The sequence below is a fragment of the Vulpes vulpes genome, chromosome 14, assembly GCF_048418805.1.
Source record: "Vulpes vulpes isolate BD-2025 chromosome 14, VulVul3, whole genome shotgun sequence".
In the NCBI taxonomy this organism is placed as follows: Eukaryota; Metazoa; Chordata; class Mammalia; order Carnivora; family Canidae; genus Vulpes; species Vulpes vulpes.
The window spans coordinates 128,470,779-128,488,244 of record NC_132793.1 but is presented as its reverse complement, the minus strand read 5'-3'; the positions used below and the strand labels follow the sequence as shown (position 1 = coordinate 128,488,244).

At 42.5% G+C, this 17,466-nt stretch overlaps 1 protein-coding gene across 10 annotated transcripts in view; it reads left to right on the top strand.

Annotated features, from left to right (window-relative positions):
• The first annotated feature begins 427 nt into the window (after positions 1 to 427).
• PCDH7 (protocadherin 7) overlaps positions 428 to 17,466 on the top strand; it is a 413,531-nt gene continuing 396,492 nt past the window's right edge. For 9 of the 10 annotated variants that reach the window (XM_072737922.1, XM_072737921.1, XM_025997486.2 and 6 more), the window contains exon 1: positions 428 to 3,875. In XM_072737922.1, coding sequence (XP_072594023.1) covers positions 651 to 3,875 — 3,225 coding nt within the window. In that variant the 5' untranslated portion in view covers positions 428 to 650. Of the gene's footprint in view, positions 3,876 to 10,080; positions 11,760 to 17,466 lie in introns of those variants that run through there. The other variant, XM_072737927.1, reaches the window with a different exon arrangement.

The following is a 17,466-nucleotide window of genomic DNA, read 5'->3' as shown; positions in this document are numbered from 1 at the left end:
TGCTGGCCCCGGCGCCTCGTGCAGGAAGCAACTCACGTTTGCCTGGGCGGCCGGAGCAGGAGCTGGGTCTGGAGTGAGCGGCTGAAACGTGAATTGGACTCAACTCGAGTAGCAGCAGAGACGAACGGGGTTGGCAGGCGGGGGAGGAGGCTGCAAGCTTGCTCCCCGCCGCTTCCCGGCTCCAGCGCCCGCCTGCCGGAGCGGCTCCGGCCCCATCCGGCCGAGCGGGGGCTCGGGAGCCCGGGATCCTCCGCCCGCCGCGGGGATGACTCTGGAGGGGGGCGGGGGGGGCGCCGAGCCCGCGGCGCGCAGTGTCCCGTGAACTGTGAGGACTGCGACTGAACGGCGGCCGGCGAGCGGGCGATTAGCACCCATTGCATGAATTATGGAACAATAACTTTCGGAAGAAGCAGAAGGAGGCGGAAGAAGAGAAAGAAGAGGAAGAGGAGGAAGAGGGATCTGTCGCCGGCCCCCCCCGCCCCGCGCGCCCGGCCGACTCCGCACGCTGCTCTCGCCCCCTCCCTCCTCTGCCTTCCTCCTTCCCCGGAGCCCGAAGAGGGCCGGGCGGAGGGCGGGCGGCCGGCCCCGGAGGAGGGGGGCGCCGCGGGGGCCGTGCCTAGAAGGAGCAGTAGCAGCAGCAGCAGGAGAAGATGCTGAGGATGCGGACCGCGGGGTGGGCGCGCGGCTGGTGCCTGGGGTGCTGCCTCCTCGTGCCGCTGTCGCTCAGCCTGGCGGCCGCCAAGCAACTCCTCCGGTACCGCCTGGCCGAGGAGGGCCCGGCGGACGTCCGCATCGGCAACGTCGCCTCGGACCTGGGCATCGTGACGGGCTCGGGCGAGGTGACTTTCAGCCTCGAGTCGGGCTCCGAGTACCTGAAGATCGACAACCTCACGGGCGAGCTGAGCACCAGCGAGCGGCGCATCGACCGCGAGAAGCTGCCCCAGTGTCAGATGATCTTCGACGAGAACGAGTGCTTCCTGGACTTCGAGGTGTCGGTGATCGGGCCCTCGCAGAGCTGGGTGGACCTGTTCGAGGGCCGGGTCATCGTGCTCGACATCAACGACAACACGCCCACCTTCCCGTCGCCCGTGCTCACGCTCACGGTGGAGGAGAACCGGCCGGTGGGCACGCTCTACCTGCTCCCCACCGCCACCGACCGCGACTTCGGCCGCAACGGCATCGAGCGCTACGAGCTGCTCCAGGAGCCCGGGGGCGGCGGCGGCGGCGGCGAGGGCCGGCGAGCCGGGGCTGCCGACAGCGCCCCCTACCCCGGGGGCGGCGGGAACGGCGCGAGCGGCGGCGGCGGCGGCCCCGGGGGCTCCAGGAGGCGCGCGGACGCCCCGGAGGGCGGCGGCCCCAACCCCAACGCCAACCCCAACGCCAACGCCAACGCCAGCCCCAGCGCCGGCGCCGGCGGCCGCAGCAGCGTGTTCGAGCTGCAGGTGGCCGACACCCCGGATGGCGAGAAGCAGCCGCAGCTGATCGTGAAGGGGGCGCTGGACCGCGAGCAGCGCGACTCCTACGAGCTGACCCTGCGGGTGCGGGACGGCGGCGACCCGCCGCGCTCCTCCCAGGCCATCCTGCGGGTGCTCATCACCGACGTGAACGACAACAGCCCCCGCTTCGAGAAGAGCGTGTACGAAGCCGACCTGGCGGAGAACAGCGCCCCCGGCACCCCCATCCTGCAGCTGCGAGCCGCCGACCTGGACGTGGGGGTCAACGGGCAGATCGAGTACGTGTTCGGGGCCGCCACCGAGTCGGTGCGGCGGCTGCTGCGCCTGGACGAGACGTCGGGCTGGCTCAGCGTCCTGCACCGCATCGACCGCGAGGAGGTGAACCAGCTGCGCTTCACCGTCATGGCCCGCGACCGCGGGCAGCCCCCCAAGACCGACAAGGCCACGGTGGTGCTCAACATCAAGGACGAGAACGACAACGTGCCGTCCATCGAGATCCGCAAGATCGGGCGCATCCCGCTCAAGGACGGGGTGGCCAGCGTGGCCGAGGATGTGCTGGTCGACACCCCCATCGCCCTGGTGCAGGTGTCCGACCGCGACCAAGGCGAGAACGGGGTGGTCACCTGCACCGTGGTGGGGGACGTGCCCTTCCAGCTCAAGCCGGCCAGCGACACGGAGGGCGACCAGAACAAGAAGAAGTACTTCCTGCACACCTCGGCCCCCCTGGACTACGAGACCACCCGGGAGTTCAACGTGGTCATAGTGGCGGTGGACTCGGGCAGCCCCAGCCTCTCCAGCAACAACTCCCTGGTCGTCAAGGTCGGGGACACCAATGACAACCCGCCCGTCTTCGGCCAGTCGGTGGTGGAGGTCTACTTCCCCGAGAACAACGTCCCTGGGGAGAGGGTGGCCACGGTGCTGGCGACCGACGCCGACAGTGGGAAGAACGCAGAGCTTGCCTATTCTCTGGATTCCGCCGTGGTGGGGACCTTTGCCATCGACCCCGATTCCGGGGACATCCTGGTCAACACCGTGCTGGACCGCGAGCAGACGGACAGGTACGAGTTTAAAGTTAACGCCAAAGACAAAGGCATCCCGGTGCTGCAGGGCAGCACCACGGTGATCGTGCAGGTGGCTGACAGGAATGACAATGACCCCAAGTTTATGCAGGACGTCTTCACCTTTTATGTGAAAGAAAACTTGCAGCCCAACAGCCCCGTGGGGATGGTCACGGTGATGGATGCTGACAAGGGGCGCAATGCAGAGATGAGCCTCTACATAGAGGAAAACAGCAACATTTTTTCCATCGAAAACGACACAGGGACCATTTACTCCACCATGTCCTTCGACCGGGAACACCAGACCACATACACGTTCAGGGTCAAGGCCGTGGATGGGGGAGATCCTCCCAGGTCGGCCACGGCCACCGTCTCTCTCTTTGTGATGGACGAGAACGACAACGCTCCCACGGTCACCCTTCCCAGAAACATTTCCTACACTTTACTGCCACCTTCGAGTAATGTCAGGACAGTGGTGGCCACCGTGCTGGCAACGGACAGCGACGATGGCATCAACGCAGACCTCAACTACAGCATTGTGGGAGGGAATCCCTTCAAGCTGTTTGAGATTGACTCCACCAGCGGTGTGGTTTCCTTGGTGGGGAAGCTCACCCAAAAGCACTACGGCTTGCACAGGTTGGTGGTGCAAGTGAATGACAGCGGGCAGCCCTCCCAGTCCACCACGACTCTGGTGCATGTGTTTGTCAATGAAAGTGTTTCCAACGCGACTGTGATTGACTCCCAGATAGCCAGAAGTTTGCACACCCCGCTCACCCAGGATATAGCCGGTGACCCAAGTTATGAAATCAGCAAACAGAGACTCAGTATCGTCATTGGGGTGGTCGCTGGGATTATGACAGTGATTCTGATCATCCTAATTGTAGTGATGGCAAGGTACTGCCGGTCCAAAAATAAAAATGGGTACGAAGCTGGCAAAAAGGACCACGAGGACTTTTTTACACCCCAGCAGCACGACAAATCTAAAAAGCCTAAAAAGGACAAGAAAAACAAAAAATCTAAGCAGCCTCTCTACAGCAGCATTGTCACTGTGGAAGCTTCTAAACCAAATGGACAGAGGTATGACAGTGTGAACGAGAAGCTGTCAGACAGCCCAAGCATGGGGCGATACCGATCCGTTAATGGTGGGCCTGGCAGTCCTGACCTGGCCAGGCATTACAAGTCTAGTTCTCCATTGCCCACTGTCCAGCTTCACCCTCAGTCACCAACTGCAGGAAAAAAACACCAGGCCGTACAAGATCTACCACCAGCCAACACGTTTGTGGGAGCAGGAGACAACATCTCAATTGGATCAGATCACTGCTCTGAATACAGCTGTCAAACCAATAACAAGTACAGCAAACAGGTAAGATGTATTCCAGATATATTTAAATATCCCAGAAAAGGGCTAATCACTCTGAGACAGAGCATCTTCTGTGAAGTTTTGTTTCCTCTCTCCTAAAGGCATCATTTACAAATTTAATAGGGGTAATTTAACGTTAATTCGTAGGTCATCAGTTGGGTAAGAGCCATCTATGGCGAGGTGCACCTCTGTATTTTGCAGGTTCCCAGACCGGTGGAAGCTACCAAGGGTATTCAAAGCCAGGCAGTGTCTTTGCACATCTCTTTGTGCTTGCCAGTACTAATTCATCCTAGTTTTCTGTTTTCAGGATAAACGTGTATATGTTGTTTGGATGGTGAGCTTTAACCCGAAATTATGGTGTTCTGTGGCTGCTAAGTGGGTAATTACATCCAGAGAGGAAACTTCCCGGGTTACTACAGGTGCCTGTGCAAATTGGACACTCTAAAAAGTTTTAGCTATGTTATGTGTTATGTGGGATTTTACGGATCATGGAGGCTGGTTCATGCAAATACAGTGCCAAGTCTGAGATACTTCAATACTACTTTGACAAAAAAAATGTTGGGTTAAAGACATTTGATGATATGCAAATACCATGCAAAACTACATTTTTAATACTTCGCTATCTGTAACAATTAGACTTCTGTGAGGATATACAGTCAGCACTTGCATTCTTCGGGTTTGGTATTAAAAGTCTGTAAGCAAAAGTAAAGGGCACGACCCATTTATTATTTAAGCCAAGCAACAGAGGTGTCCTTGTTTGATGCACTGTGTGCAGGAAAATTTTGGTCTGCGTTGTGATATCCTGACGCTATGAAGGTGATATGGAGTATTTGATACAGTTGTCTCTCAGTGAAATGTGGAAACGGTTTAAAAAAGGCATATGAACTTTGAGATGAACTTCAGAAAACAGAAAATTTATTCTCAGAAGTTTTGCTTGTGTGATATATGTAATGCTCACAGAGTTCACTTTTCACACCCACCAAGGTCTGACCCTGAGCAAGTAAAATCTTTCGGAAACTGCTGTGTCTGATGCTGTAGCAACCCCATTAATAAGATACCACATATATCTTATCAAGAGAACTCATCTCAGAAAAACACTATTATGACTGTCAAATAATATCCAATAATAGTTATTCTATTAAGTATGCTTTGCGTGTGGACGTGTGCAATCTGAGAAGACTTAAAGCGGAAGAAAAACGTGTTTTATGGCATCATTAAAGATGTTATTGATGGGCTCATTAAAGATGGTATAGGAAAGAGATATTAAATCCTTACTGCTCTCAGACTTTTTAAACATCAATTTCCTAAAGAAATATTTGGTACTTATAGTACTCTACTGTAGCTATTTGGATAAGGAGAAAGAGACCTAACATGATTTTATACCCAATAATCAAAGCAATCCAAGAAAATACAGGCTTGAACTTCATTAAACGGCTTTGGAAAATATGTGATGCCCTTGAGCCGGAGTTACTTATTTCTTTTAACCTGAAATTTACCACCTGGAGGGTTTATATCTGTTGTGTTATTGCTTTACCTGAAGTTAGAAGGAGATTTTTGTTTTGGTTTTGGTACTTTTTATTGGTTTGGTAAACAAGGACCCTTCTAGTTACAATAATATTACTTTTCCAAGATGACTTATAAACACAGACAAATAAATTTGGATCTATAGAAATGTCCTTGGAAAATTCTGTAGCGCAAAAGTGTGTGAAGAGATCTTTCTGCAGAATGTTTACTTTTTCCGCAGTCAGCCTAATGGGATGTTTTGTCCCGTGGCTGAATGACATTTGCATTCGAAATTGTGTAATCTTAAACTTGGGAGCGGACGTATCAAGTGGCAGATTTATAGATATTCTATACAACCACCTCATATGTTCTGTGCTGTCACTTAAGCTTTATTTGGCTCATCAAAGGAGGTTGGCTCTATATTCTGAATATTTAAGACAGCCAGTATCAAGACTGTTGTGGCATGCTGTTTAAAAGGCAAAGTGATATGCTTATAAATAAACTAATGTATGGTGTTAGGCTCTTCACAGAGCAAAGAAGTTCATATACCAGGATAGAAAACCTGCAAAGCCATCATTATACATCATGCAGTTTGCCAAAAGTAACTGGACAACTTAGGTGTCGTCATTAGGTATTCAAAAGATGTGCAGAGTTTTAACCATAATAAATAGCTGAACCAAAATAAAATAAAGGAGAATGAAACACATTCCCCTTAATGTGATTAGTAATAGTAATTGATACTCTTCATCTCTTCCAATATTGCTGTCAGGGGACAAGGGATCCATTTACAAAGTTACATTCTGTTTAGACATCTGACATAATAAACAGGATCTTTTTTTTTGTTGTTGTTGTTGTTCTGATTTTTGTTTGTACCATTAGTAGATGATTTTCTATTTTTATTTTAAAAATAAAGTGTTTTAAAGCTACCAGAATGTTTTTTTCTGTGATTAAATTTGATATAAGATAAAATAAAGAACACGAGGTTTTGTTATAATTCACCCCTTTGATACTGAATTTATCTAGGGAAAACCCTGAGGGATGCCATCTTTTAATTCCTTATGGTAGGGATTAATTAAAAATCAGAGATTTCATCTGACATAAAGACTTCATTTTATTTATAATTTTTTTGAGTTGTCTTATCATAGTTCTCTGCTTGTGATGTAATGGAAGTGGCGTCTGTTTACAGTGTTCTTATCCTTAGGAGAATTAGACATTTCAAAGTATTGCTCCTAAATCCTGTTAATGGTTATATTGTAATAAATTAAATAGCTTTGGGGAAATAAGTTTGTAAAAACTGCCCCTCCCCCCTTTTTGGTTTGTTTTCACAGGATCTAGAAATTTTCAAATCAAGCTTCTGTACTTAGTCCTTGGCAGAATCTAGATGTATGTTGCAGAGTTGCTATATTTTTTTTTTTTCTGAAATTCACACCTGAGCAAAAGTGATGATATAACCCAGGTTTCCATAGTTCAGACCTTTGCAGTTCAAACAAAAGTCTTTGCTCTCAACTAAGTAATGTGTCTAGTTGAGCAGAATGTGGATCATTGACAGCATTACTGAGATTAAGTGTCCACCTTTCCTTTGCCTGGTCTTAGTGGTTGCTCAAGTTTTGTGACTTGAAAGTACAATAGTGCATTTGACTCGTAAAATAAAGACAGAGGCATTCTATATTTCTATTTATTTTTAAATCTTCAAACTTTCACTGTGTGTTAAATATTTTTTCAATTTTCCTAAAGAACGATGTAATTCTAAAAGATTGATAAACATATAAAAGTATAGTTACTACTTTATCGTTTTCAGGTCCTGCTGAGTTTATTCATGCCATGCTATTATTTAGGTAATGCACTGGCAAGTAAAAATTTCATTGTATTTAGTAAATGGAAAGTAAAGTACTTTATTTTTGGCAAGAGTAGGGAAGATACAGCTTGAATAAACATTAATTTAAAAATCCATTTGTAGCTCATGCAGAAATACTCAAGAAAAATTCATATTAAGTCCAGTGATAGTTTCCCTTGCTTCTTTGGAACTGTGGAATGTAGCCTGAATAATGTTCTCTTTAATTGATCAAATTGTGCCCAATATAGGGCACAAAATATGGCAGAAATTATTTTTTAAATTACTTGTAGTCTGGAAACAAATGGATGACTTGCCATCAAATATTAGAGCTTTCAGCACTGAGAACACTAAGTATCAGTTTGTTGGTGTACATACATTACACCATACATACTCTAGTGGAAATGCATCTGCAGAGTGATGCCAGCTCCAGCTTCTAGTTTCAATTTGATAAGCATAATTTCTACAATATGATCCTTCTGTGTATAACCAAAAACACTCTCAAGAGGTACAGTCAGTCTGCATATGGTGGAATTTCTGTCACATTCGGCCTGATAATAGACAAGAGGCTAAAAACCGATGAAGGGTTATGTCTTTAGTCAGGAGACATCTACTAAAGCAACATTACCTGGATCTCTCGATGTCTGTGAATAAGGAAGGGGTCATCCGCTGATTTGATCTACTTTGAATATAGACATTTTTTATGGAAGTCCAGGTATAACAGCTTGAAACTTATCCCAAATTTATCCCACGTCGATTAATAACTTAGACATGAGACCACAAAGTCAATTTATAGATTTTAAGTCAATCATACAAGTCAGGTTGGATAAATATAGCAAAATCATTCTCTCGTGTCATCTTTTCTATTTTTGAGTAATTACATATCTTATTTGTGGAAAAGTATACACCTGGTATCTCTTTTTCTCATCCTACACACACACAAACACATACAGATATGTTCTTATAAACCAACGATGGGGCCTTTAGACTTTTATTTCATTGTGATATTCATACATTAACATATGGAACATATTTGAAACTTTAAACACATTCAAAACAAATTAAATGTCATCAGTGTTTGTATCTAAAATCACTGGAGTCATCACATTTTAGAATTAAAAGATAGCATTCAAACCAGTTTCCTCATTTTATATGAAGAGAGACTGAGGCCTTTCTCTGTCTGAACCTTTGGGGTGTAAATATGGTTGTCTGCTGGTACCTTGACTGATGCAAGGAAATTTAAGAAGTTGAGGCCTTTATGAAAAAGTAATTTGGTTGAGATCACAAGATTATCGAGGATACAACGTGGATCCAAGTCCTGGAATGCAGAAGCCACTGTTTTTGGTTTTGATCATACTACCTCTAGGAATAAAATTGAATTTATGTAACTTTGTACGTATTTCAATAGAGACAAAAATCTGTTGAGATTTACCTTTGTAAGTATAACTATATATTTGGCTATGAAGACGGAAGTTTTTGTAAGAGATTATAATTCTGCTTTGGGCTCTAGCTTTTATCTGTAGATTGCTCCCCAGCAAATTATAATTTATTATAATTTATATAATTCAAATAATATTATAATTCAAATTTTACAGATTTTCAAAAGAAATTGATGGTTCTTTTCCCCTATGTAAAATAGCAATTGATGACACACTGAAGTAACTTAACATTGTTTAGAACATGTATGCAACAAGTTAATTGACAAGATTTTTAGTTTAGCGGAATCATGATAACAAATGTAAGCTCCTATGTGGGATTAGTATATCCTCAATAAAAACATAATTCGAATGGAAATTAATAGAAGTTTTCTATAAAATGTGTAGGAAAGTTTATATGCATTCTAATTGGGATAATTTTTTTACTTTTTTCATTAATGTGGATGATTCTTTTTGGCTTCTATGCTCCTTTGCATTTTGCCAGCTTTGCAGGTGCACTCTACCTTCACAGCATCCTTACCACACAATCATGAACTAATTTTTCCTCTAAATTTGTTTTCTAGCAAATTTTTTAAAGAATGTGACATTTTTAATTTTTTTCAGTTCGATTGCCTCCTAGTGTATTATATTTTAAATTTAAATAGTGATAAAAATAAAAATGCTAATGATTGAGTTTATTAATTTCAAGAATCAAATTTGAACAATTTTAAAAACAATATAACGTGATGAAACCATTGCTTCACCATAGCCACCAATGCTATTAGATATTTTACCCTCATTTCTTTTCCTGGGAGAGGATGGTGGTGGAGGTTATGTTGGAAATTTGATATAATAATTGTTTAGAGCTTTATATTTAAGCTGTATGTAAGCAATTCCGAGGCTATAGCAAGGTTCCCCATCCATTTATTTACTATGACTCTATAGAAATAGTAAGATCTGTTCATATAGATCTTGAGTCAGCTTTACTTTTCTCTCTTATTTATTTTAAAAGCCCTTAGAATCTTTTCTAAAGTAGGGACTCTGTTTCGGAACATTACACAGTGCTTTATTTAGCATTAGTGTTGTGGGAGAAATCACATTCCAAGAAGAATTGAGCTGAAACCACTAAAACTAATCTTAATTATCACTTCTGGTGAATTAATGTTTTAAAGGCGGAATAAAGGTTTATTTTCAGGAATTTGGTGATGTTTGTATTGAACTCTGATGCTGTGTACAAACAAAAAAAACTGTTAAAGCTTCCGAGTAGGATTCATCTGACAAGTTAACTTTTTTTCCTCCCTGAGCATATTTATTATTTACAAACGCATAATTTGTAAATAAAATTTCTCTGCACCAAAACTTCTACTACAGCATTCTGATTGGGTATAAGACATTGGGGAGAAATTTTTCATCGCACTTTTTTTTTTACCTGCATAAATCTTTATTTTCCTTCTTTCAGATGCATCTACATCCATACATTACTGTGTTTGGCTGAATTCCACTCTAATATGATGCTCCATTATGCACCATACTCTGATGACCTTGCTACTACGAAACCTGCTGGAGCCTGCCCTTGGCCGTGGGGTGTCAGCCAATCACTGCTTGTTTCACTTGTTGTACATTTGATTTTCAAGGTTTTTTTTTCCCTCCTCATATAAGGAAAAATACTATTGAAATAAATAAACTTATAAAAGAAACAGTATTAATAAAGAAATGTGCTACTAATGGATGTCTAAGTCACCACTAATTCCATTCTCAAAGAAGTGGTTAGCAGAAATTAAAAAAAAATATATATATATATATATCCCAAGGCACATTTCAACAACTATTTTGAGATTCTAGCTTTGTGTGGACCCAGGAAAATTAAGTCTATTGAGTGTTTGTCTGTAGTACATTAAATACTGACTTTTGCTAAAACCTTAAATTGAACAACATTATTAAGGACTGTGGAACCACAATCTTTCCAAGCCAGTAAGATAGTGTGTTAGAGGAAAAGACAGTGTCTCTTGCTCATTCTGTGTGTATATTTCTAAATGTCACTGTGTGTATTCGTGTGTGTTCCTACACATCTATATGCAAGGACTTTGAACAATATTTATAAAAACTATTGTCTATAAAACAAATTTGAGAGATTAATTTTGTATTAAGCACTTATTGCCAATGGACTGGTTTTTCCTTAATCTTGAGATATTGACCAAAGATTCTGTACTATCTATAGAATTTTTATGTTTTTGTTGTTGTTGAATCCCTTAAGAAAATTTGGAATCTTTCAGTTAGATTTACTGAAGTCACTGTAGTCACATTCAGAAGGAATTTGTGGCTTTCTGTTTCTGTGGTACATTTATCTGAAGGCTATTCTATTTGATGTCAGATAACATAAATTCAAGCTACTTCCAAGAACTCAGAATTTAGATATTGTTGAGAGAGAGAGAGAGTGGCTGAATTTTAGTTATGTAAGTAATATTCTAGGTAAGTCAGGCAATCCTTTGGGTGGTCCCTCCAATTCTCTATGTTTATATATTTATGTCTCTATTTATTGTATGTGTTTTTGCACCTAAAAATAAGTGTTCCGTGTGTAAAGTTTGATAAATTTATAATACACTTACCACATCATCTGCCCTACTAAGTTTTCCACAATTTTTGAAATACTAAGTATACCAGATTCTTGGGATTTCTTTTGGTGAATTATTGTCAATAGAAGAGCCCTTTAATAAAAATAAATAAATACTTGAAGAATACTGGGGCGCCTGGGTGGCTCAGTGGGTTAAGCGTCCAAATCTTGTTTTCAGTTCAGGTCATGATCTCAGGGTCATGAGATAGAGCCTCATGTGGGGCTCCACACTGGGCGTGGACCCTGCTTAAGATTCTCTCCCCGCCCTGTCTTCCCCTACCCTCCACCACACGCACACATGCACACGCTCTCTCTCTCTTTCCGTCTCTCTCAAAAATAATAAATAAATACATATTGGAAGAATACTAAAACATAGAGTGATAAGACATGTACTCTAACCCATGCAAATCTCTAATGTATATATTTCAAGATTTTTATTCTATTAGCCGTTTAATTTTGCAAAAATGAAATTTTCAGAAGTATTGAAACTGTAGTGAAATTCCTGAATAAAAGCTAATTATCCTCAACTTCTCAATTTGTTTTGAGCACAAGTACCAGTGTAAGAAGCTGGCAAACGAAGCCTTACCACTCTTTGCTTCTTGAAGATGTCATGTTTCCTTATCAAAAGTAGTAAACTTCCTTACGTGTGCTTAAAGTGTGAATCGTGTAACAAATCATATCAATTCAAAATTATAGAGGGAAAAAGTCCGGAATTTTGAAGATAGTCTAAGTGCAACCACATAGAGAGGAGAGACATAAATACTTTCGGAAAGAAGAACATTCTAAGGCAGCATTTTGAAAACTTAGGTTGCAACACATTATTGAGGCTTGAATCAATTTAGAGCATCTCCACCACAATAAGAAAAATATGAAATGAAACAGAACCATTCCAAGTACATCACCCGTACCGTAAGGTAAATGCTGTCCTGTGCAATCCCTATTTCAGTTGTGTGTGTGTGTGTGTGTGTGTGTGTTCCTGTTCTTGGTTGCCATGGAAAAAATGTGTTTTGTTGTGCAAGCAATTGAAAAGGGTTCAGAACCACCACTGCAGTTTGTTTGGGGTGGGAAACTATGGCTATTATTGGAAAAACATAATAAATCAAAACAAAAAAAAAATAACATTCCCAAACATTTTGATGTACTATTTAGCTGACTCCGAATAATCAACAGCAACTATTACAGCAGGATTCGTCAACAGCAAAAAGCTATTATCATTTCTCTCTGTGTGTTTTATTCTTTGAACATGTCACCATGTTCCTATTTTGCACAGACTTCCCTTCTTTCTCCACCTTCTTGCTCCCAATTGGCATCCACCTCAGGTCTCTTGATAAGTCTCCTTTGTAATTCCTGGAATTCACCGCGTAGGGATGTGCCTGTGGATAGATGGAGTGAGACTCAGAACAAACCATCTATTACCCTATAAATTCAGCTTTTGGACATTTTGTTTTAAATGATAAGATAATAATTTATTTTCCATCACAGAATCGAAAGAAAAAAATATGAGAATGTTCGAGGTTGGCTCAGTAACTTTCAACACATCTACTATCAGCACTGGTACTGAATATTCCAAAAGTAATAAGATACAGTCTTTGTCCTCATGGAATTAATATATTATATAAAAGATTAGGGAGCAGAAAATGATAGATTATATTCGCATCATGCTTCTTAAGTTTCAAAACGTTGATTGCATGTTTGCTCATTTGCTCCTCAGAGCCATCTGTGAGGAAAAGCACCATTGTTATTTCTGAGGTGAGGAAACTGAAGTAAGGAACCAACTTATTTATGACTGATGGAATTAGCTTCAGAACCTTATAAAGTCTTTGAATAAATATCAGGTCGGATTTCAAGTGTACTGCAAGCACTTGGGGAAAGTTGTGAAATCTGTGCTTTTGAATGCAGTCTTGTTTTCTGATTTATCTGGGTAAAATCACCTCAGAAGAACTCCTTAGAATATGCCTCAGGTTTTTCCAACTTTTTTGCAGTCATAAACTGCAATTTAATACTACCAAAACCAAAGCAAAGCAAACAAAAAGCTGTGGGTATAAGGTGCAGATCTAATTAATTAACTGGATTTGTACATAACCCCATATGTGATTTAAAAACAAACAAATCCCTTAAGAATTGAGTAAGTCACTTTAACCCTAACTATATTTTTGAGGCTGGAAATATATAGCCTCTGGAAAAGCTCAAGACCCTTACGAAGTAATTCCGCAGTTTGAAATATGTCTCTGGGAATGATTTTCAATCTATAACTTTGCAAAACACGTTTCTTGGATGTCTGTGAGGTTTTTTTCCATTCCTTTTATAGAGATTGTGTTCATTTGCTCTATCTTTTAATACACAGTGCAAGGCTTTGGGGTGTAATTAAAACGATGGCTAGAACAAGTCTCTTTATAGATAGGCCAGTGCAAAAATAGGCAAAGTAGGCAAAATACGTACATGAAACCCACGGGGCCTGCCTCCGAGTCTGTCTTGTCCATCAATGGTATTCTCAGTGCTCAGTAGAGATGCTCCTAGGAGCCCATGGGAGATACTCATAAATATTTGTTGAATGACAAACAAGAGGCCTGAGCTTTGGTGCTAAATATCCTGAAGATCCCTTCATATTGAAACACTGGACTGTGGTACCTCCACTGTTATATCAGACTCTGGGCGTCCTAATTGTTATTCTCTTTCCCTGCTGGGTGGATGTCTCCACAATAAAAGGCTACCTGCGGTGCTGGCTAGAGTCCCTGCCCTCTCTGTGTGGGTATGACTCTCATTTCAGTAGCAAATGAGCAGTGCTCATTTCCTCTCCTTCCTCCTCGGTGGTGTTGTTAACACCAAACCCTTAAAAAAAGATAAAATTAAACTACTAAGCAAATATGCCAGGCAAGTAAGGGAGGTACTGGCCACTCAGTAGGGTTCTGATATATTTTGAAGGGGTATGAAGAAACAGGCAAACATACTGGTTTTCAGTATTTTTTCTTGAGATCCTCATTCTAATCTTCTACAGATTGTTATCTGTTTTTAAGATTGTATTTATTAATTTGAGAGACAGAGCGAGAGAGAGAGAGAGAGAGAGAGTGCACAAGCCAGGGGGAGAGGCAGAGGAAGAGGGAGACACAGGCTCCCCGCTGAGCAGGGAACCCACCATGGGACTCTATCCCAGGACTCTGGGATCATGACCTGAGCCACCCAGGTGCCCCTAGATTGTTATCCTTATCCTTATCTCTTTCCTTATGGGAAAAAAAAATAGGTACATTTATGCCCAAGCACAGGTGCAAGTATCTGTCAGTTTATATGTTCTGGCAGATATTGTCCATTCACTGAACCAACCCATGCTCACCAATAAAGGGTGAGCATTTTCACATTTCCATTTTTATTCTGAAAGCCTATGGTGAGCATCACTTTTAAAGGTGAGAGCCTAGAATATCAGAGAAACACGCACTTAGTTTGCTAGGGAAAGAGATCTAGAAGAGAGAATATGCTTGCTCTTGGGAGTGGCAGGCACTGAGGTGGGAGCTGAGGAATGTCTTACAACTCCTTGTTGAATCACTATGTTGTACACATGAGGCTACTATAACATTGTGTGTCAACTCTTCTCAAACAAGCAAACAAAACAGAAGGGGGGGGGGAGGAGGACAAAAAGAAGAAAGAAAAAACCCCACAACACCTTAGGAGCCCATATTTGAAGGACCACTCTTTTAAATTGCAAATGCAAATTGCAATCTTCTGAAGGAGCTGGGTTTAGTCTTTGTCACACCCTGGTGTAAATTGCTTAAGCAGGTAACTAGGTCAGCACCTCACAAAGATCACCAGTCCTAAAGAAATGCAGATTCTGCACTGAGGGCCTTGGGGAAGGATGAGTAGCCTTCAGTAGTTTCAAAGCCCAGAGCTCTGTTAAGGCACCAAGTGTCTCCAACCCTAGCTAGGCTTCCAGGAAATAATGAGATTATATCAGAAAAAGGAATTTCAAGTTTGACAAAGCAAATGTTTGAGGCCTTGAATTCTGGCCCAAGGCCTTGGTAACCGTAAGAGTGGTACATGGCTCAATATGATTGCAAGATTAGTGTCAAAAAGGAGTAAACATCTACTTCCTTCCATTTAGACCAGGTGTTTTGGTTTGGTTTGGATTTTGGTTTTAGTCAGGGATATCATCATGTCCAACTCCTCTGTTTCCATTCCTTTGCTGCTCCCTACTTTTGAGAGAAAGATAAGAACACAGAAGGGGGAAAAAAGGAAAAGAAAACCCACAACCACTGCATAGCAACATACTCTCCTTCTCCCTAGTATTATTAGACTACTGTAATAATGATAATAATAATAATAATAATAATAATAATAATAATAATAAAAAGTGGCCACATTATTGACGTGTAGTTGATTCTTATTCTAATTTCATTCAATTCGGGCAGCCCGGGTGGCTCAGCGGTTTAGCGCCGCCTTCAGCCCAGGGCCTGATCCTGGAGACCTGGGATCGAGTCCTGTGTCGGGCTCCCTGAGTGGAGCCTGCTTCTCCCTCTGCCTGTGTCTCTGCCTCTCTCTCTCTCTCTCTCATGAATAAATAAAATCTTTAAAAAATAATAATAATTTCATTCAATTCTCAGAAATTGAAATCCTAGTAGGTCTGTACAGAAACCTGAATTTTTAACACTTACCCGTCCTCAATTATCATTACAGATGATAGGTCAAGCTACAACAATTTTGGGTTAGAGCCCCCGAAATTCCTAACTTCTGTTTCATAGTACACTTCTCGAAGGCCTCTGGCAAAATAGAAAATGAACTGGATAAGGCAATCTGAACATCTGCCTTCTTGTCCTGGTTCTGTCCCTGATTGGCCAGTGTGACCTTGTGTAAGGCCTCTGGAGTCCGGAAACCTGTTGAAACTGTCCTCTTGTTATTTTACATAACAACCCCTGCTCTGATTACATGACAGGGTTTGGGGGGTGGGGGGGAGTCACAGAAAACAGTTGGGGCTTTGTAAAGCATTACCACAATTTAAGATAATATTTCTAGTCATCCATGAATTTCTCTACACCTTCTGAAGATGCCTTTACTCTTTTGGAGTATTTTTAGTACCATTATATTAAAAAGTTTCTTCATTTTTGGGGGGAGGGGTGCTGTTTGTTTTAATTTGTCCTACTGCTTGTTTGAGGCATCTCATATTCTCTTGCTCTGATTCATTTCTTCCAAGTTATACTGATCCCCGATCAAGGTGCAACATATGGCAATAGGCCCTGTAGATAATCAGAAAGGCTTTCGGTGCCTGCTGAGGTCTTGATGGTGAAGGGGGAACAGAAATAGCTCATGGCTGTAAAGCAAGTGGTTTAGGAATGGCTTGTAACAGTTTGATATTATCTGACATTATCCATTTTGACACTTAAAAAAGATTCCATCATTTTTTTTTTCAGTTATTTCTTCTTCCGTGCAATCTTTCCTGGGAATTTTTAGTTCACACATCACACCCAGTGTCTAAGAGCCACGAGTTACTGAGCTTTTATTCTGTGGCAATCACTCTGCTAAGGGGTATACTACATTATATTATTTACCCCTTTCTAATAACTCTGAGAGGCCGGTCCTATTATTGTCTCCATGTGACATATGTAACTGGGGAAAAGCAAAACAGAACTTCTCCTAGATCCCATCCACTCTACATACAACAGGGTTCGCTAACTACTTAGTCATTTCCCCTCCAACATACTGCTCTCTCCAAATCTGAGGATTTTTATTAGGATAATATCCCTGAGGGATTTTAATGTACATATTTAGGCTGTGGTTTGCAGTGTAGTCTAGCCCACAATGCCTCCTATGCATTCTTAGCAGGTTGGAAAGAGAGTCCGTTCCAGCTTGCTAGCACTGCCATTCAAAATACTGTAGACTGGATGGCTTAAATGGCAGAAGTTGATTTTCTCACAATTCTGAACACCAGAAGTCTCAGATCAACGTACTGGCAAGTTCCACTGCTGATGAGGACTCTCTTCCCGGTTGTAGGCCGCTATGTGCTCACTGTGTCCTCAAACGACCTTCTTTCCTCCCTTCCTCTTTCTAAGGACACCAGTTCTATCAGATGAGAGTCTCACCTTCCAACTTCATGCGACCATAATCACCTCCAGAAAGGTCATAACTCCAAATCAGTCACGTTGGGGTTTAAAGCCTCAGCATATGAATTTTGGGAGGACACAATTGAAGTTCATTTTTTAGCTTATAACCTTTAACTTTGTATGCGTATCTTTGAATGCTTTCTGCAATTTT